Source organism: Henckelia pumila, chromosome 3 (genome assembly GCF_033568475.1).
Source record: "Henckelia pumila isolate YLH828 chromosome 3, ASM3356847v2, whole genome shotgun sequence".
NCBI lineage: Eukaryota > Viridiplantae > Streptophyta > Magnoliopsida > Lamiales > Gesneriaceae > Henckelia > Henckelia pumila.
In genome coordinates, this window is record NC_133122.1 from 187,864,689 (window position 1) to 187,886,000 (window position 21,312).

The 21,312-nt window shown below is 35.9% G+C and overlaps 3 protein-coding genes across 3 annotated transcripts; 2 read left to right on the forward strand and 1 right to left on the reverse strand.

Moving 5' to 3' along the window:
* The first annotated feature begins 11,568 nt into the window (after nucleotides 1-11,568).
* LOC140890177 (uncharacterized) lies at nucleotides 11,569-12,510 on the forward strand. The gene is made up of 3 exons (XM_073297935.1): nucleotides 11,569-11,839; nucleotides 11,948-12,060; nucleotides 12,157-12,510. The coding sequence occupies exons 1-3, from the start codon at nucleotides 11,569-11,571 to the stop codon at nucleotides 12,508-12,510; spliced, it is 738 nt and encodes a 245-aa protein (XP_073154036.1).
* Nucleotides 12,511-14,065: 1,555 nt separating this feature from the next.
* LOC140892527 (uncharacterized) lies at nucleotides 14,066-16,525 on the forward strand. Its single transcript, XM_073301447.1, has 4 exons — nucleotides 14,066-14,315; nucleotides 14,802-14,952; nucleotides 15,152-15,222; nucleotides 15,651-16,525. The coding sequence occupies exons 1-4, from the start codon at nucleotides 14,154-14,156 to the stop codon at nucleotides 15,876-15,878; spliced, it is 612 nt and encodes a 203-aa protein (XP_073157548.1). The 5' UTR covers nucleotides 14,066-14,153; the 3' UTR covers nucleotides 15,879-16,525.
* A 646-nt stretch (nucleotides 16,526-17,171) lies between these two features.
* LOC140892015 (BTB/POZ domain-containing protein At3g49900) lies at nucleotides 17,172-20,483 on the reverse strand. The gene is made up of 4 exons (XM_073300741.1): nucleotides 19,986-20,483; nucleotides 19,808-19,883; nucleotides 18,098-18,604; nucleotides 17,172-18,040 (listed from the first exon to the last, which is right to left on the reverse strand). The coding sequence occupies exons 1-4, from the start codon at nucleotides 20,156-20,158 to the stop codon at nucleotides 17,321-17,323; spliced, it is 1,476 nt and encodes a 491-aa protein (XP_073156842.1). The 5' UTR covers nucleotides 20,159-20,483; the 3' UTR covers nucleotides 17,172-17,320.
* Between the last annotated feature and the right edge of the window lie 829 nt (nucleotides 20,484-21,312).

Genomic DNA, 21,312 nt, shown 5'->3' on the forward strand with positions numbered 1-21,312 from the left:
AGGTATGTAAGTACTGACTGAGATAGCCAGCGGGTTTTGCATTCTTATATGTTGCATTTGTGTGTCATATTATTATGCGGCATGTGCATATCATATTGTGCCTGTACAACTTTTGAGATGAGCTATGGAGGGCCGCTCAGCCCTGTTCGGACGGTTGATGTCGAGCGTCCCGCGACCGACGGGTTAGCTGGCACTGGCATCTGTAAGACACGGTCTACGTCCATTGGGAATGAGCAGTGTACACAGGGTTTGCTCCCCGGGTTGTACTACTCATGTCCTAGGCGCCATTACTGAGCAGTTGTATACAGTTATCCCAGATATGGATACCCTGTCAATTGCATGCATCATGTTTGTATGTTTTACCCATGCTTTCGTATTGAGCTTAGAGCTCACGTCCAGTCTTTTCTGTGTATCTGGACACCCCATTCGACGGGGCAGTTGTAGGTGTAGGATTGAGCACCAGGAGCTTGGAGTAGCCAGTGACCAGTGAAGACAGCAGGATTAGCTGTAGGTTTTGCCCTTTAGGCTTATTCATTCGATTGGGTTGTATAATCGAATTTGTTTAACCGGTTGTATTCTGCTGGTCTGCTTTTATTTAAGTCTTCCGCAGCGATTTATTTTAATGCATGCTTAATTATGCTCTTAACTCTGATTAGGTAGTGGATCCGGGTTGGGTTGCTACAGTTAATTATTATATAGCTCGGAAGAGTGTATAACTGTAACAGAGCTTTTGGAAGAACATAGTTTATCACATATCATTAAGCCTAAATTTTTAATAGGAATATTAGAATAGAATCTTAATTGATCCATTTTATGTGTTTCTCAGGAGAGGAAAATAAAAATAATTAAGTGTTCTTGGCTATTAAATAAAAGGAATTCATGAGAATTAATTAATTAGAAGTAGTTGTTGTTGTTGAAACCAAGTGAAATAAATACTCTAGACGTTTTTTCTCTCATTGATAATCCTTTAATTTGTGTGGTTGGCTTGTTATTTTCTATTAAATTATTTTAAGTTTGAAGCAAAAATTCTCTATTTAATTTTTTAAATAAAGTTTGAACTATTTTAATTACAAATAGTGATATAAATTTGAAGTATACTCCTCGTGGGAACGATAATCTATTCATCATATATTAAAGCTTGACAATCGTGCGCTTGTGAGCATAAAATTACGCAGCAGCTATGAAAAAGTAAGCAGGCCCAAGTATAAATCATGGCCCCTAACCACTGAAACCGAGAGCACATTCTTGATATTATTGATATTTTGAGATGAAGTTCTTGGGCTGAAGGATAGGGCAGATTTTTCGAAATTAACCAATTTCCCTGAAGCTCTTTCATACATCTAAAGACACTTGAGAACCTGCACCCCATCCTCTTTTGTTTCCCTGAAAAAAACTATATTATCATCAGCAAAGAAAATGTGTGAAATTGTTGGACTAGAATTTTCTAGCTTCACTCCCTTAAACAACCGACGCTCTGTTGCCTTGGATAGAAGATAAGACAAGCCTTGTGCACAGATAACAAAGAGATACAGAGATAGGGGATCTCTTTGCCCAGTCCCCTCAGCTGAAACGATCCAAAATATCCTTATTAAGTCGAAAAGAGTAAGGGACTGTCGTAACGCACCTTATGATAAGAGTGACCCAGCCTTCGGCAAAACCCAACTTTCACATCAGTGATTCAAGGAAATTCCATTCAACTCTGTCATAAGTTTTACTCATGTACAGTTTCAATGTCGCAAAGCCTGCCTTGGCCTTTCGATTATTTCGAATCCAATGCATGCACTCAAGCCCTACTATTGCATTTTCAACGATTAAACGGTCGGGGATAAATGCACTCTGAAAAGAATCAATAATCTGGGCCAGAATCGGTCTAAACCAATTTGTTATTGCTCGGGCAAAAATATTATAACATGTATTGCAAAGGCTTATCGACCTGAAGTTTTTCAACGATATCGGATCGTTAACTTTCAAAATTAAATTAATGAGTGTCGAATTCCAATCTGATAGATCACCTTGATTGTTTAGGATCGATAAGGCGGTAGTAGTAATATCTTTGCTGATGGCCGGCCATATTTTTTGATGAAATAAAGCCGTGAACCCATCCTGCCCAGACGCTTTTGATGGATGCATGTCAAAAACCTCTCTCTTAATGTCTTCCTCTGAAAAAGTAGCACATAATATTTCATTCATTTGTTCAGAAACTATCGAGTCAGTGAATTCCATGACTACCTCAAAATCCATCGATGAATGTCTAGAAGACGCAAAAATTTTAGCAAAGTACTCTGTTGTGATGTCTGCCATCTTCTGAATATCCTCACACCAATCCCCCTTGTCACTCACAATTCCTTTGATAAAATTTTTTATGTGTACATAGAAGTAGAATAGTGAAAGTATTTGGTGTTCCTATCTGATAGGATCAAAAACGGTGTGCAGAGAGAGGGGGGGGGGGGGTGAATACACACTTTAAAAATATTTTGAGCTACAATAGCTCGTTCTTGAAATGTTCAAATATGAACCAAGCACCAATAAATTATATCAAGTTTGGTTACAAAACCAAGCGAAAAATACTCAAAATAATTCATCTAAAAACTAATTTAGCATTTGAGAAATCATTTGAAAAGATTACAAGTTGTGATAGTAAAAACATTTTGGTTGAAGCATTTTATCAAACACTTTGTATGCAATATTTTGGTACTTTAAAGAACATATAAAATGTTTCAACAAATCACCTAAAAACAGTAACAATAAGTAAATACGATAAAGTAAAGAGACAAGAATTTTTTTATGGATGTTCGGAGCTCAATCTCCTATGTCACCCCTTCTTACTCACGAGAAGGATCCACTAGAAAATTTTGACTATTACAATGTCTTGTAATACACCCACTCTAAGTTAAGGACTTACCTACTGCCTAAATCGGAACTCCTAGCACCCTCTTGATTGTAGGCCTCAACCTCACAATCCGCATAATGTTTAACATCTCTTAAGAAAAGACTACAAATACAATCTTTAATGTCTTTGTGTAAAGACCCTCACTCAAATAATGTTTACAAATCATCTCTCATATGTGTGTGAGTGAGTAAGGGTTGGGGTGTGAAGAACTTGACTATGAAAGCTCAAGAAATCTGTTGTGTTCTTCACACCAAGGGCAAGCTCTTGAATAATCTGAATGGATATGTTTTGACGCCCTTTTCATGTGGAAAAATCTCTAACAAGCTGAATGTTCTTTTGGGTGTCCACTCTCTCTTTTTCTCAATCTCTACATCTTGTATTTATAGCCTCCAAGAATAATATAGACGTTAGATACGATAAATATGACCGTTGGAAAGGGTTCTGTATTGTTTATGATATCACAACGTTCATATTTCTCTTTATGGACTGTAGCTTTGACCCGTTGACTACATTTGTATCTGAAGCAGTAGACAGAAGAGATCAGGTGACAAGCTTGGTGAGCATTCGAGTGAGATTCTCAACTGCTCGAGTTGCTGTTGTCTGTTCAAACTCTTGTAACTCTTTCTGCGTTGACTTCTGGGCAAAGTGGTAAACATAAAAGGTGTATCCCTTGATCTTGAATTTCCAACGCAGCAAGAATCACTCAATTGGAAGTTCATATGCAAAAGTAATGCCCGAAGTACCAGAGCAGCTCAAATCGGTCGTGGTCTTCATTGGTCGGGAGAATATTGATCGGTCGAGGTCTTGTAGATCTTGATGCATTGATTTCTGTGCAAAGCGGTGAACATCAAAGTTTTATCTCTTTGTCTTGGATTTCAAATGCATCAAGAATCACACAATTCGAAGTTCATATGAGAATGTTATGCCCAAACGACCGGACTGTGTACAGCCTCGAGTTTTGTTATCAACCTGTGCAGAACCAGTATCATCTTCATATATTTCCAACTCATACTAAATCATTACATTTGGATCATGTATCTGAGAGATATGACCATTAAACCAGGGCTAGTTTATCATTGCATCTGTTGTCATCTTGTTCATCTAGTTCACTCTTGAGGTAGCAGTTTGACATGGCTTACATCTGATTTGGTCAACCTGTTATAAGACATGACTTGTAGACTTTTGCGTTGGCTATGCGAAGGTTTAGGCGGCTGGTCATTTGGATCATTGAGCTATGAGATATGCTCAAAACAAGAAGCAACACCAAAACCTAAGTTGAGCTAAGATTGTTTTCCAACAACTTAGCACTTCCAATTTGTATTCTATCAGCTGCACACTTAGTAAATATGTTAGAAACACAATGACAAGTTTTTTTATCATCAAAATCAAGATTTCTTTCATTTTCGGACCCAACAATATCCCCCTTTTTGATGATCACAAAACTTGGATAAAAATATGAACATTGAAACTCAAGTAATGCAAAACACATATTTCTATCTAACATATTTCTCTCCCTTTTTGTGAAAATAAAAAAGGTTCAAAATAAACAAAACTATTATAGCTCCCCCTCAAAGTTTGAATAAATGAGTTTTATAAAGGTAGAGAGGTTACTAACTCATGAAAACAACTAATATATGCACAAAATGAATTTTCATCCTCACTTGATTATTTTGGTAAAAGAGATCGCATTTTCGGACAACAATGCCGAAACAAAAATAAGCGAGGGAAATTTTTGAAAATATCACATGCTTTGAATTTTAGTCATTCATGAAGATCAAGAGATAATTAAAAATTGACTTGACCAAATCATCTTCCATATTTCTTTAACTTTTCCAAAAAGCTCAAGTATGGAAGATGCACTTGCAAGTCAAAAATCATTACACCCCTATCTTTATAATATGAACGTAAAAGAATTTTAGAAAGCAATCAAAATCTTTTAGCATATGAAATCATTTCATGAATTTTGAAAATTTTTTAATGCACAAACAAATCAGTCTCTACTTCATTAAACAACAAATAAAGCGAGATATATAACTAACACAAATAAATCAAGTTGAGTGACTACCAAGCTTCATCAAGATTGGATTAAATTAGCTCGAACTAGCAAGCAACACAAAATCAAGATTGACATGCCAACTGAAATATTCATAAAAAATTTAAGCATCCCTTTATAATATATAACCACAACCACTGATGTAAGGAAAATGACTAGACATTCTCAATATCAAGACATGCTAGCACAAGTAGAATATCATGTTGGCAATCAAACTCAAAAGCTCTCGTAAAGCTAATTTTAGAATGCGTTTACCAAGTTTTCTTGACGATCTATGCCCAAACTACCAGACTATGTACAGCCTCGAGTTATGTTATCAACCTGTGCAGAACCAGCAACTTCAACGTGCTTTATCATCTTCATAGGCTCAGATTCGGACTTTGACTTGTGAAGATGATTTGTAGATCATCTTCATATATTTCAAACTAATACTGAATCATTACATTTAGATCAGGGAGCTGAGAGATATGGCCATTAAACCAGAGCTCGTCTGTCATTGCATCTGCTGTCATCTTGTTCATCATGTTCACTGTTGAGGTAGCAGTTTGACCTGGCTAACATCTGAGTTGATCAACCTGTCATAAGACATGATTTTTAGACTTTTGCGTTGGCTATGAGAAGGTTTAGGCGTCTGGTCATTTGGATCATTGAGCTATGATATATGCTCAAAACAAGAAGTTGCGCCAAAACCTAAGTTGAACTAAGATTGTATTCTAACAACTTAGTACTTCCAATTTGTCTTCTATCAGCTGCACACTTAGTAAATATGTTAGAAACACAATGACAAATTTTTTTATCATCAAAATCAAGATTTCTTGCATTTTCAGACCCAACATTATCTCCTTCCGTCAACCAATTAATGTGAGCTCTCTGTTTCCAGTGCATCTCCTCCCGATTTATTTGCCTTTAAATTTCTTTTTCCAATTTTGCAATCTGAAGTCGGTTGTCTTTGATAACTTGAGAATTTATCAAACGATTCAGTTCCTTTCTCATAAGATTAATTTTCCATCCCAACTTTTCAAAGAAAGATCCAGCCCCATCTTAAGATCATTACTGCATCGTCGAAGTTTGGCTGGTAAACTGAAAATATCCCTCGAACCTGTCCATTTATGCGTAAAATAATCTGCTAAATTTTCCTCTAATAACCACTTGTGCTCAAAAGTGAAACGTCGGAAAACGGTTCATCGTGCATGAGGAGATGATTTCAAAATCAAGTAAACTGGACGGTGGTCTGATCCAAAAAATTCCAGATTCTCAATCTCCACAGAAATGGAAAAGTAAATTCCAGCTAATATTGCAAACGTATCGATCCAATCTAGCAAGAATCGGATCATCTCTCACACGTTTTTTATGCCATGTGTACTTGTCACCTTTTTTGACGGATAAGTCTTGTAACCCACAATACTCCGGAGCTCCATAAAATTTATTCATGTGAGCTGAATTCTGCAACAGCCCACCAAATTTTTCAGAAGAATACAAAATCTCATTAAAATCTCCTCCGACCAACCAAAGAATATTTTTTATTTTATGTATACCTGCTAACCATCTTATTAATTGCCACGACTGGCTTCTTAAAGTAGCATTTGGATTCTCATAAAATCCCATAAATGCCAATAATTCAGTCCATTCTTTATCAAAAAGTCAATATGGCCGGCTGAATAGGATTGGATTTGCACCTCCAAATGAGAATAAGGACCCCACTTCTCTGGGTACAATCCACCACAAAATGTCCATCCAACTTGAAGCTTCTCTTCCACCATCTACATTGATAAGCAAATAATTTAGATTCACTAATAAATAATAGTGATGGGTTTTTTTCGACAATAAGACTCCGTAATTCTCGGATTGCACATTGGTTCTCAAGCCCCCGTGCATTCCAAATGAGACAACTCATTGAGATCGGCGATGACTGCGGAATAAATAATAGTTATGGGTTTCTTTCGGCAATAAGACTCCGTAAATCTTGGATTGCACATTGGTTCCCAAGCCCCCGTGCATTCCAAATGAGACAACTCATTGAGATTGGAGCAGCCGCCACCGGAATACACTCCTTGTTACTGTCTTCAAATGTATATATCCGAATTCTCTTAGCACTGCCACTAAGAGTCTCCAAACAATCAATTGTCGTTTCCCATAGACCAAATTAAAAGATTATTCCAGATTATCCAAGTTAATCTGACCTCCTCGTGCCATTCGCTTCCAGTTTTCCTTGGTTGTATTAACAAGATTCTTTAATACTGGATCACTACTGATGGTCTCATTATTACCATGTTCGACCATGATAGCTTGAGAATCCATCTCTGGAGTTAGAGTAATCAGCTTCGGTTCGTCACAAGCCATCCCTATATTATCGTATGTCGTTCTTTTCTCCCTCGAAGAATCCAACCCATCTAGGTTCAATGGGGAGTCACCCAGCCCCCGTGACCTATTACCACCATCTTTCTCATGAGATTGATCACCCGCTAAATTACTGTAAAGTGGGTTTTTAATTTAGATGTACTGAATTTTCTTTCCCACGACAAGGAAGAAGCCCGAAGCCAATTCCCAAACTTTGGTTATGTCACTCCCTCACTCGTATTATTGCAATCCCGCTGCACACGGACAAATCTCCCACACTGAAAACAGAAATTGGGTAATCTTTCATACAAAAGGATGATACAAATATCCTCTTTTTATTGTTCAACTTGAACCCACAGTCCTTTGGCGCAAAGGTTAGGCTATATCCAACAAAACTCAAATTCGAGCAAATCTCCCAATACAATTACCATCATGCCCTATATCCACTTCAAGAACCTTACCAATTATCCCTCCTATGTTATGTAAAATACACAGGTGCATGAATGCTAACGGCACATTCTGACACTGAACCCACATAGGAATTTCATCGAACACCATGTCCGTAGGTTTCTGAAGTCCAGTTGGAGCTTTAAAGATCACTAAGTTCTTGAAGAAAGATCATGGTCCATCCATCAGCGCGTGTTTTCAATCTATTTTTGAAGAAAACTCTAACAGAAAAATATTAACCACAACCAATTCGATCTTCACCGGTTGTATTTCTTGTAGAATCCGAGGCATTTGAATACTGAATGCTTCTCTGTTTACTGCTTTGGGAGACAAACCTTACCTACCAAACAAGAATGCAATCGTTGTTTCCCAAGAGTGGCCAAATCTTCTATAATAATGATTGGTTCATCTCTGCTCTTCACTGAAAGTTTCAACGAGCACACCCTTCTAGCAATCTCCTCAGGATCCATAGCTGGATACAGAATCAGGAAGAACCTATCCTAGAGATAGGAAGACATATCACATCGAAGCCCGAAAGAGAACGGGAGAGAAAACTAATTGCAATCCAGTCTTGAATTCGTTTAAAACTAGCCAGGCTATGATTTGCGTGCATATAAAATATAAAATAAGAACATGTAATAAATTTAAAATAAAAATATAGAGATATATAATTAATGATTTTTTTAATCTAAAATAAATTCATTACCATCAAACTTTTATAAAAGATAGGACAAAAGGTTGGAAGAACACCTCTCCTTTCACAACCAGACAAAGAACTAACTGACCTAGATAAACTATGAGTCGTGTGGTTATTGATATACGCACAAAAGAAAATGAACAAGAGTGTAGTTCCGGAGCGAGAAAACTATAATCTTCCACTATTACGCCCGAACTTGAAAAATCCAAAACCAAAAAATATAAAGCATCAACTACCAAGTTCGCACATCAGATTCCACAATGATATTGGTAAGATTGAACTCCTTGAGACAACTGAGAGCTTCACGTATACCTAAAGCTCCTGTTGTGGTCAATAAAAAAATACCAGGAAGATAACCACATATTGCTGAGATGACAACACTGGAAGAATCACGGACAATACACCCAAATCCCATGCAAGGAGGATTCCTAAAGACCATTGCATCGGCGTTACATTTGAAAAAGTTAATCCGGGGTGGATACCTACCTATTGTATGATGTTGGATAGATGAAGATGAAGCATTGACATTCCTCTTATTGGCCATAAAACATTGATTATATAGGTCCAGTAGTGTATGAAACACAATATTTGATGGTGTAACAGTCCCATTCCAAACCACATCATTCTGAGTACTCCATATATTCCATAAAATCATAGCTACACCAGAAGAATCACGGACAATACACCCGAATCCCATGCAAGGAGGATTCCTAAAGACCGTTGCATTGACATTACATTTGAAAAATTTTTAATCCGGGGCGGACACCTACATATTGTATGATGCTGGATAGAAGAAGATGAAGCATTGACATTCTTTTTATTGGCCATAAGACATTGATTATATAGGTCCACTAGTGTATGAAACACAATAGGTAATGGTGTAACAGTCTCATTCAAAACCACAACTGTAACATCCCGATTTTATCTTAATTGAGTTTAATTGAGTTAATCGGAGATTACAGAGTTCAAGAGCCGACTTGATTTTGATCAAGGTCTATTTTGTAAATTTTGGATTTTTCAGGGACTAAAGTGCAAAATTGGAGTTTAATATATTATCTTGACTTGGTTGTCATTCTTGACTCACTCCATCACCTTCCTCAATCGCCTATTCCACCATTGCTATGCCCCAACACCCATTTCAAGCTTCCAGATTTCAGTTCGAGCTCGATCCGTCCGTTGGAATTTAATTCTGAAGGCAGTTAGCGATCACTGCAGCGAGAGCTTTGTTATATCATAAGTTTTTCTTCGATCAGCTAACCTTTTATTTTCGGATGTTTTTGGAATCGATTGAGTTTTGGTTATGTTGTGCTTGGCAGAGTTCTGATCGTTTATTCTCAGTCGGTTTTGAATTAGAGCGTCGTTCGAAATTGTTATGATTTTTGGAAGCCTATTTTCGAAAATCTAGTTTTGAGATTTGCTGGGTTTGAGCCTTTATTGTTGTCTTAGCATTGATATGAGTTCATATCGATATTGTACTGCTGTCTGCATTTCCGGTTTGATCAGTTTATAGTTGTTATGCCACCATTTTGAGTTTTTGAAATTTTGAACCGTTTTTGAGTTATAGAACTTTGGCTATTAAGCTTTGATCGTCGTTGTTGATCTTCTTTGCCTCCGTACAGATCGTTTGGAGTTTGTCGAGCCCTGTGTTAGCAGCATCCGATCGTCAAAGAGTTGGACGAAGAGCGGCAAAGAGATTACCTTGAGCCGTTGTTGTTGTTAGGTTGTATAATTTCTGATATAACCTTTTATTGTAGCTTATCCAGAAGTTGGAGCTATTTGTATCAAAAGGCACAAGCAGACATCGTTTTAGCAAGATATCACACTCAAGACAGTTGGTTCTTGTGTTTCCCTTAAATCACATACTTGCATCAATACTTGTTCTAGAATGGAGAACTTGTATTTTGTGTTTGAACTCTTGTTATTATTGAATTATGGTTTAATGCATTTCATTTTCTTTATGCATTCATCTTGAGCCAAAATCCTTGATTTCAGCGGACAAAATGACCCTTTTATGTTAGACGTTTTGGGGGCTTTAAGCGAGTGGACTAGCCGTAGAGGTTCGCCTAGCCAAATGTGCAGTTAATCCATTACAATCTAGAGCAATCCTTAGGCAATATACTTGCAAATGATGACAATTCGAAGACTATGTTACTGAATTTTTCAAAATGAATTATAATCCCGCCATGGTTGAGAAGTACGTATATCGGGAGTTTCAACAATATTATGCGTTGATACAATCTGAAAAAAATTGGAGTCGTCGACGAAGTCAAAATAAAGTTGTTGGAAGGATATATGTTGTTTCACCATCTGAAGGCAACTGGTTTTAACTCCGTATACTTTTGAACCATGTTAAAGGTCCAAGTTCTTTTGAGGAACTTAGGAAAGTAAATGGGATTACATATACAACATTCAAAGAAGTAGTTGAAATGAGGGGTATTCTCCAACAAGATGATTAAATTCTTCAATGCTTGCATGGAGCATGTTCTTCTAACATGCCATCTTCATTAAGAAGGTTGTTTGTCTCCATATTGATGTTTTGCCAACCAACAGGAGTTAGAGAACTTTGGGATGAGTTTAACCTATATATTTCTGAAGATTATGGTAGATATATTTTAGGAAATAGTGTATTCATCACAAATAAATTGTTTCTTGAGATACGACGATTGTTGCATCAATATAAAAAGAAATTGGATGACTATGATTTGCCATCAATAAGTACCGACTTCTTAGGTGATTCCTCACTTCCAATAATAATCGAGGATGAGCTCTCGATTGAAATACCTGGAGAATATTTGAGATCTATCGAACATTTAAATGTGCATCAAAATATGACTTTTGATATTATAATGGAAAGTATTATGTGCAATCACTCAAAAATTTTCTTCATTGATGGTCCAGGTGGGACTGATAAAACTTTTCTTTATCGATCAGTTCTTTCACATCTACAAAAAAATGGAAAAATTGCAATTGCAGTAGCAACTTCTGGAAATTGCTGCAACATTGTTATCAGGTGGTAGGACTGCACATTCACGCCTACAAATCCAACTAAGACCGACAACATCAACACTTTGCAAGATAAACAAACAGTCAGATATTGCTGAGTTAATTAGACATGCAACAACTGTGGTATGGGATGAGGCTCCAATGGCAAATTGTTATGCTTTTGAAGCTGTCAATCAAACTTTTGAAGATATAATGGACAACCCATTGCCATTTGGGGGAAAAACTATGATTTTTGGTGGCGACTTTAGGAAAGTATTACCAGTTGTCAAACGAGGATCAATGAGAGATCAAATCATTTCAAGGTCGTCGTTTTGGAATTCTGTCAAGATATTACATCTACTACAAAATATGAAATCTGCTCAAGATATTGAGTTCTCACAATTTATTTTACGTGTTGGTGATGGCTTAAAAGGTACTGTTAGCGGTAATTTTATAAAGTTGTCGGATTCGATGATAGTACCATAGGAAGGTGAACAATCAATTCATCAATTAATTGATTATGGTTTTTCAAATATGGCAGATCATGTGCATGATAAAAATTACATGGTTGAAAGAGCTATAATTACTACAAAAAATGTAGATGTTGATGAAATCAATGAAATGCTCATTATAAAATTTTCCAGAGAAGAAAAAGTATACACATCTTGAGACTCCGTAGAAGATGATAACAACAATCTTTTCCAAGAAGAGCTTTTGAATTCTCTTTGTCCGAGTGGTTTTCCACCTCAGAGAATCACATTGAAAGAAGGATGTCCAATTACCATCTTAAGAAATGTTGCACCTGAACTCGAACTATGCAATGGAACAAGATTAATATGTCTTAATCTTGGGAGAAACTTTATTGATGCGGATATCATAACAGTTCCTCACAAGGGTACACGCTATTTCCTTCATCAAATGCCTATTAAAAGCGAAGAAAATTCAGGGCTGCCATTTGAACTGACACGCAGACAGTACCCCGTAAGATTAAGTTTTGCTCTTACCATAAACAAGGCACAAGGTCAAACAATACCAAATGTTGGTATCTTCTTGCATAATCATTTGTTTAGTCATGGCCAATTGTATGTGACACTTTCTAGATGAGTATCTAAAAAATCAACAAAAATTTTAGTAAAAGATGGAAAGTTACAAAATCGATCAGGTGTGTACAGCAAAAACGTTGTGTACAGAGACATACTGCTACCAAATGGATGAGAAAAAATTAAATGTAAGATACCATGTGTTCTTTTTCTTGATACTGTAAAAACAACATTGTATTTAATCAATTATACAACTCATGAACTATTTTTTGGGAGGCAGGCGACCACTTAAAACTCAATGCTGACACAGCAAGAGATATTCAGGTTGTGCAAGTGGATACTATTACAAGATATCAACAAAATGTATTGTGGATGAATTTTCGGTTCCATATGGTATATCTTAATTAATTTTTATTTTAATTATAATAAACAAATATCTTATAATTTTAAAAATAAGTCTCATCTAACATTGAATTTAATAATGTGAAGCCTACAAAGACGCAAATAATTGGTTTGGATTGGAAAATCACAATTGGGATGAAGACAAATGACTTTGGAAATTTGATTTTACAAATTTTTCGAAAACTCAAGAGGCATACGTAAGCAAGTTTAATCCGAAGCTCATCTTTTTTATGCAAATAGAAAATGATGAGTACATTTTGTTAAGTTCTAATATAGTATGAAGAGAATTGGTTGGATTGAAGGTTGACACTTAACGAAGGTATGATAACATATACTCAAAAAATTAATACTAAATTCATCGTGTTCAATTTCGATTCAATGTTTACCATTATAATTTCATTGGTTAATTAGAAAGGCATAGCACGAAGAAAACATATAGAAGAAACGACATTTCAGGTACATGTGCGTTTAAATTTGAAAGTATAAAAATAATAATAATATCTTTTGTCGCTCTTACACTTTTACTCTTATTTATTTTTTATACTAACAGGAAAAAAAATCAGACCTCCCAATAATATTAACATAAAAAAGGTACTACATAAATAACAAATTATGCTTGAATATTACTTTAATGTAATTGACAAAATTCTCGGTTTATAATTGTTATTCTTGAAGTTCTACGAGGGTCTGACCAGTTGATTCAAATAATTATATCTCATGTTTATAATGACATACATTTAAAACTTTTTTTTTCCAGTTTTTATATATAAGTGAAAAACAGGGGATAAAAACATTTTCCAATTAGATTTTATGCTTTCGATTATTTTTTAAAATAATGGTAGCTAATGCTGGTGATATTGATATCAATACAATTATTGTGCTAAAAACATTCTGTGTAGTCCACCGATTAATATATTCAGTATGAGTATATATCACACACAATATTTTTATAATAATATCGTATTGTATTAAAATATATATATTAAAGTTTAATAATTTCGCACATACGACGCGTCACACACGTAACGCTTGTGCCCCGATCGCTAGTATTAATAATATTGGTTCGGGTAGGAAATCTCGTCAAAAAAAAGATTTTATTCTTAATCTATTTTCCGATATTAATCGGGACATGGATTTATTTATTTATAACAATTAAGTTATAAAACGTAAAAAATTTGGGTTGGATATAATACATTAGATATGAATTATCGAAACAAAATTCGCAATTTGTCTGAAATGTCATAATGAAAATTGTGTTGATTAGGCTGCGGCACTGAATAATTGAAAGAGTAGCAAAGGAACTGGATGGGCGGCAGTGAGAGCAGCAGTGGGGAGGAAGACGGAGACGCCGAGTGGAAGGCTGCCATAGATTCTGTAGCTGCGGTATCCTGCGCCGTTCTAGAGACATATGAAGACGAAGAACGAGGAATTCGCAAATCCCAGAAGGTCAAACACTACCAAATCAAGGTATCACTTTGTTCACACTGATTCATCAAATATTCCTTTGCGGAATGTAAAAGGAAAATTTGAAATCGATATATAGCGCACCCCGGTTGCGCTACAATGTCAGGAGTATCACTAAGCTGATTTACGTTCACCTCTTTATTTCACGATACAGGGAGCAAGAAATGCTAAAATTTATGATTTTTTTTAATCAATGGCTAGTTTAAAGAGGATGCCTTTCAAGTGTTTGATTTTCGTTTTGGTTATGTGAGAATGGACATAAACCGTTTATTTCCCCTTCAGTGTTGCTACTGGAAAGCTATGGCAGTATGGGCAAGATCCTCGTGCGTAATCTAGTTAAAAATGGCAGATTTGATAGTTTTTGACTATTGTAGCCATCTATAATTATACCATGGAACCCTTAAAAAATGTATCTTTAGGGCGTGCTAAATTGCATAATTCTCTCTATGTAATTATGCCTTTGGCCTCTCTTTGTCTATCTTGTTACAGGCGCGAAAGTTACTGGATGAGATATTAGATAAGACTCTGGAAGTGGTGCCATATACAACTCCTAGCACTCTGGACGAAACTTCCACTCCAACTGATGTTGGAGTTCGACTATTTAAACGTGCTCCTCCTGGGATAGTTTTTGATCACATAGGTAAGGAGTCATGTGACAATCAATTCTGTCATTGATTTCTGCGCATGTTTCATTGAAGTACCTTGAATTTGTCAGCCTAGAGGTGCTTACCGACTAATCTTTGAAGTGCACTCCGTGATTGTTTTCTCTTCAGAATTGTAAATTGCTTTTTTCATTGTCTGACTTGTGTTTGATATTAGAAGTTGTTTTGTGTGACCAGATGAGCTTCATGGACCCAGCAAAAAACCAAAAATTCTCCCTGGAGAAGAGCTCGATGAAAAATCAAAGAAGGTGAGCATTTCTCTGATTTTGGCAACAATTTGACAAAGTCGCCTTCGCAAAAAATTTGAGCTCAATAGAAATGTTGACGATAAAAGGTTTTTCATTTCAACATGCCTCATCGCGTGTAGATCTGGAACTGAAAAAATATAAGTCCATGATAATTATCCAATGTATACAAGTTCATGTGGTTTAGTATTGGGTAACAAAAGCCCATTAAATTACCCTTAATGCCATCTTGATCAAATATGAAGGGGATTGTGCACTAGGGGTCATGAACTTTTACACTCTAGAGATTTTGGAATCATTTTTTTTTGCCGAAAGCTCAAATGTTTGGGAGGTAGCGAAAACAATTAATTGATCCTTTGCCATGATTAACAGCCCGACTCCATGTGAAAATTTTCATGTTATACGGACTATACTTTTCATAAATTTTGTAGTTCAAGAAGCGACTTCAGTCTGTTGTTGTCGATGGGGCTGATATTGCTATCGCATCACGGGTTGCATGCCAGAAGTCATTGGCTAAACTTGAAGCAAGAGAAGCAGCAGCTAAGGCAGCCGCAAAAAGAGAGGAAGATCGGGTAGCAGAGCTGAAAAGGATTAGAGGAGAAAGATGGCTTCCTTCAGTAGCCAGGGATATGAGAGTGGGTCCCCAAAATGGGAGATAATGTACTTTAATAGTTGCAGTACCTAGTCAAGATTTTTCCTAACCAGGTTTCGGAATGAGAAAAGAATGTTGAAGCTTGTTCCAGGGTAAAATTTGCTTTGAGGATCGTTGTATTTCATTAAACCAACGCACACTCTCATGATTGTTGACTGTTGAGTTGATACAACTATTAAAGTTATGCATAATGTAAATGAGAGACCATTTGTGATGTGTTTCTCATTTAGGGATTGAGCTGAATAGGTAGTGGGATGTAAGCTTTTTTTCCACGTAATATGCAACGGATGCTTCTCATGATGGATTTCATCACATTCTCATCCATCTTCAGTCTAATTGTAGAAGTTGAGTGTTGAATGGCTCCGGTTCATTTTCTTTTCTTTTTGCTCTTTCTCCAGTTCTGAGCATTCGAAGATTGTGGCTCAGTTGGTAGGTTAAGCTGTTGAGCCTTTTCCATTGCGGGGTTGCTATTCATGCTTGGTGGATGGTTTGGAGCGAGGCATAGAAAATAGAGGTATAGTTGGCAAGATTGTTGTTCTGCTGTCATTTTTCATGCTTGGAGTTCCTTTTTGCTAGGTCCTTTGCTATAGCCGTTATGGTTTGTGTTTTAACTACTGATTGAAGTGGAATTAATGTCAATTTTCTTTGATATTATCTCGTTCTAATCTCAAGCACACTGCATCTGAACATGGACCTATTGATGGATGATCTTTCTCAAACATCTCCAAATTTTGTGTTATATATAAGTTTATTCTATAACTCTGTCTTGTGCGTGTCATGAACCTACTCTCTCGACTGAGGACAATAGGCCACTTAAAAAACAGTAACAATACTTTTGACAAAAACAAAAAGAAAAAAACAGGTGGGATACGATCATACGACCTCAAAAATAACGAATTCACCTTGCTTTGGATCCATATTCTCAGATAGCATTGTATTTACATGCATTCTGGTGGCACAATTAACAAATTGTGGGGACATCTGTCTGTCTTTTGTTACAGTAAATCAAGTATTATTTATTTGTATAGAACGAAAAAATAGACATGAAGGGCAGTAGTCATTATTGTTAATGGTGTAATCAATCACGTGATCATAATCAATGAGTCATGAGAAGTCACACGTATCATTTTCGATAGTAATTGCATGATTCAAGAACGAACCACGAAACTGACAGAAATATATATCTACCTGCATCTCCTTTTCAAGAATTTATTATTTTATTTCTGGAAAATTATATAGGAGAATCTTATATATACTATTCAATAACTTGTCTGACTCCTCTAAAATATGAAGAAGAAAGAAACATGGTGTTTGGGACAAAACAAACCAAACCAAACCAAACCAAACCAAACAGTCGATTCAATTCAAATAAACAAATACCGTTTGTGGTTTATGCACACTGGATACAAAAATAAATTAACCTACCACCGGAGTACCATTACCAGATTCTTACATGGAAGAATTAGAGCGCGATCGGCTGTGAAAAGCTTGATCCTTTCTTATGATAACAATTTTCTCATTTCCACCACCATCTTCCTTGCCTGTAGTGTCACACTTGTTCTTTGAAACCAAATTACTTGGGAACCGAAATGCACTCTTCAATCCATGCATTAATCTCCGGCCGAGATTGATCTTTTCAACACTTGGAGACGAATCCTCTGATGAAGAAGAAGAAGAGCCTTCTACCCTAATTCTACTCCCATTAATGTTTCGGACAGTTGACGCAGAAATGGAACCAATCTGTCCCCTATCCACTCTGTTCCCCTCAGAGCTGAAACGAAAGCTCGCAGACCGGCCCCCCGAATTAATAACAGAACTCGTGTTCTCCACTTGATTCAACAGTTTCCTCATGCCATTCACTTCTTTCTCCAAAGACTGGATTCTGGAATTTGTGGTGTTCATTACGTTCTTGAGCTGAGTGGCTTGGCGCATGGCGGCATCACGCTTGAGTATGGCACCGAGTGTGACTGCTGGGTCTAATTTCCGTTGGGTTAAGATGATGGAGCGCCGAGTGTTGAGCTGCTCGACGAACATGGCCTGGACGACGAATCTGAGCGGCATTCTGGGATTCTGGACTGCGTGCATCAGCACTCGGTGGGATAGAATGCTGCAGTCTATGTAGTTGCACATCTGGGTTTTCTCATCCTCCAATACTCTTCTCTCCTTCTCCTGCAAATGTATCAAATTTCAGAAACTAATTTCAATCCAAATTAATTTAATTTGTACCTTGATATAAAGGTCAATGATCGTGTAGAGAACATCGTGACTCTCCGTCAAGCGTCGACTCATTGACTCCAAAATCAACTGCAAATCCTCCACACGCAATCTCGTGACGTCATCCAAACATTCCTCTTCGCCCATCGAACTCAACGCCTCTATGCATCTGCTGACGAGAGCCGCCGCCGTCTCCGCCTCCGGAAGCAGCGGGAAGCATGACCGCAGCACAATGGAAGCGTACTCCTTGTTAACTGAGACAGCACGGCGGAAATAGGCTTCCGTTTTCTGCTGCAAATTCTCGTCCCTCGGCCCGCAAACCTCCGTCATCTCCAGCAACTCCGCGGCGGTGCGGAGTGCGGCGACGTTGAACGGCGTTATCGCGAGGTAAGATCCGTAACAGAAGTCCGTTATCAGGGCGAAAGTTTCGGCCGTTATGTTTAACGGCGGGTTGAGGGTTATTTCCGTCAATTTGCCGAGCTGCCGTTTCAAGTAGCCACTCTTCAGTGTCAAGACTTGCTGTCATCGAGGAAATAATAAATAGTTAAATGCCATGCATCGAATCGCATTTAATTTGAGAAATACAATTCATGGCACATTTATTTAGGTTAACGAACCTAATTTATTTTCACAAGGGTCATATAATAAAGGGAAAATTGTTCTTTTTGTTATGTAATTTATATATTTTTCATTTTTTTTTTGGAATTTGTTGATAAATTAATATTGTGAATTGACAGATAATACGTTCAAGTTACATGATAAAAATGTAATTTTGATATAATAAAGATATGTCAAACAAAAGAAATTAATAGAAGGAATGATTTCAAATCTACCGTATAAATTCATCGCACTTGTTTAAAAGTTTTTGAATTTCAAAGTTTAAAAAATTTTCCCCTTGGTGTTAGCTTATATAATTTATATCTATTACTATTATAAAACAAGAACATGTTATAATAATTACCTTTGATATTTTTAAGTTAACTTTCAAAAATAATCCTATATCTAATAAAGCAATTTTTAAAAATCAAATGTGCAATTCAATAATTTCAATTATTTTCAGATTTTGAAGGTAACTTCCATCGTGTATTAAATTGTTTGAGTTTGTTTTTTTAAAATAATAATAATTTTTTAAATAATAATAACTATTACATATATTTTATCTTCTAAAATAGTAATTTAAAAATACATACATTAACTAAACTAGCTAGTATATATAAATTTTCATCACATTTCAAATAAATCAATCCATCTAAACAGGACCTCACAAAAATCAAATCGAAACATTAATTTAATCGACAATTTAAAATTCCAGTTACAAAATCACCACAACGGTAGAAAAGTTAGTAAATTAATCAAATTAATTGGTTCATTCAATTCAACCCGTTGGTGGATGTGTATTCCTAAAAACCACCGGTTAAACTATATATATATATATATATAATCCAAAATCAGTAGTGTAAGATTAAATTATTTTAAATTAGCCAATTTTGTGCATAACCTACCGATGATTGCCACTTTTCCCTCGAAATATCAAATACCTTAACTCAAAAATATAGAGAATTTTCTGTTGGACGCATTTTCTGCAAAACTTATTGTATATTTACAACTACTAGTATATCATAACAATGTTAATTAAAGAACCCATTTTAATTTGTTTTAAAACCTTTTTTTTATTTTATAAAATAAATGTAGAAAAATAATAAGCTAGAAAAATGAAGAAACCTTATGGAGGCGGAAACAAGAACCCTGGACATGTATGACCACATCCGGATGCTGATCCACCCAGCTTCCATATGACCTGAGACTCAAAAACCAAAAAACCAAAATCGTTGGAAATTGAGAATCAACAAGTGATTTCTTTCGTTGTTTTGATTTTAATTTGTTTATTAATTAATCTCACCTGCAGGGTAATTTCTGGGTTGAAACATGATATGCATGTAGGATAGGCGAAGGGGTTGATTCCTGGGAAGGTATAGAAGATCCTTCTTCTTCTTCTTCTTCTTCTTCTTCGTCTTCATATATAGTTCCCACAATTCCCAGTTCATTCCAACCCCTCCTCAACCCCGCTTCCATCGTCTCTCTTCAAGAGAATATAGACTTTCATAAAATATGTATAAAAAACAGAATGTATTCAAAAAATTTTGTTGGTTAATTTAATTTATATATGCAGAGAGAGGCTATAGGGTTCGATCGATCGGAAGATGTTTGGCGCTTGTTTGGTTTAGATTAGGGAGCTGTGGTTGGTGCATTAATTGGTGGGCATGTGAACAATCATAAATGCTTGCTGCATTTTGTGTACATTTCATTCATTCAAATCAAAATCTATACATACATACATATATAAAATAAAATAAAATAAAATTTTGTGGGGGGAACCCCGGCCCATTAGTAGCAGTGCAGAGTTATATATTGTATATGCATATATGGAAGGACTGGAATGCACGGCTCCATTCACACTTTTGCTCCAATATATATAATTATGTACACGTACGTACAGATATATGTAAATATATATGTTATAATAATAATTATGATGGGGAAAAGGGGAAAGAGTATAATTTTTCACGGGAAAATATATCGAATGCTCTATCAATTGGCTATTTATGAGGATAGGCCATCCGTTTTGGAAGATATTTCTGTAGCTATAGTCTATACATGTTGATAAATTTATTGTTGGATTTTCTTTTAAAAGCATTAGTTGTGTAAACATCACTGGTCAATAGATATGCATGTATATGAATGCATAAAATAAGTACATCGTTTAAAAGTGTATTTTTTTTCGTTTGAAAGTGAATATTCATCTTTGGCATACGAGCGTTTTTCAAAAACTAATCTACTTGTCTGTTTACTCTCTTTTCTCTGTTTCTTTTTCAAATAACTATTTCCCAATATTATTCATTCATTAATTTTAAGAATTTGAAACCAGAGAAGCAAAACGCCACAAAAATTAACACCATTATATTATAGGCTGCCTCGACTTTAAAATGCTCAAGTATATATAATAAAGGTTAATTTAATTGATTTAATTTAATTTAAATTAAAGAGTGACTTTAACATTAAATGTCGAAAACTACAAGTGGTGGATGAATTATGATAATTACTTGTGCAACAGTAGCAATCACACCACCAAATTGAAGGGCATCTGAATACCTTCGACTTTACTTCATTTCAAGTAACGTCGTTTCTTAGAGAAAGTGTTACCTTTTTTTTAAAATATACTATAATAT

Excerpts from the sequence above, each read along its gene's own strand:
- LOC140892527 (XM_073301447.1), top strand. The coding sequence starts at position 14,154 with ATGGGCGGCAGTGAGAGCAGCAGTGGGGAGGAAGACGGAGACGCCGAG. Across the intron at positions 14,953-15,151 it reads GATAGTTTTTGATCACATAG|ATGAGCTTCATGGACCCAGC; the intron begins GTAAGGAGTCAT and ends TTGTGTGACCAG. Across the intron at positions 15,223-15,650 it reads TCGATGAAAAATCAAAGAAG|TTCAAGAAGCGACTTCAGTC; the intron begins GTGAGCATTTCT and ends TAAATTTTGTAG.
- LOC140890177 (XM_073297935.1), top strand. The coding sequence starts at position 11,569 with ATGGCAAATTGTTATGCTTTTGAAGCTGTCAATCAAACTTTTGAAGAT. Across the intron at positions 11,840-11,947 it reads TGTTGGTGATGGCTTAAAAG|ATCATGTGCATGATAAAAAT; the intron begins GTACTGTTAGCG and ends CAAATATGGCAG. Across the intron at positions 12,061-12,156 it reads AATTTTCCAGAGAAGAAAAA|AGAATCACATTGAAAGAAGG; the intron begins GTATACACATCT and ends TTTCCACCTCAG.
- LOC140892015 (XM_073300741.1), bottom strand. The coding sequence starts at position 20,158 with ATGGAAGCGGGGTTGAGGAGGGGTTGGAATGAACTGGGAATTGTGGGA. Across the intron at positions 19,884-19,985 it reads ACCCAGAAATTACCCTGCAG|GTCATATGGAAGCTGGGTGG; the intron begins GTGAGATTAATT and ends TTTGAGTCTCAG. Across the intron at positions 18,041-18,097 it reads TCATTGACCTTTATATCAAG|GAGAAGGAGAGAAGAGTATT; the intron begins GTACAAATTAAA and ends ATACATTTGCAG.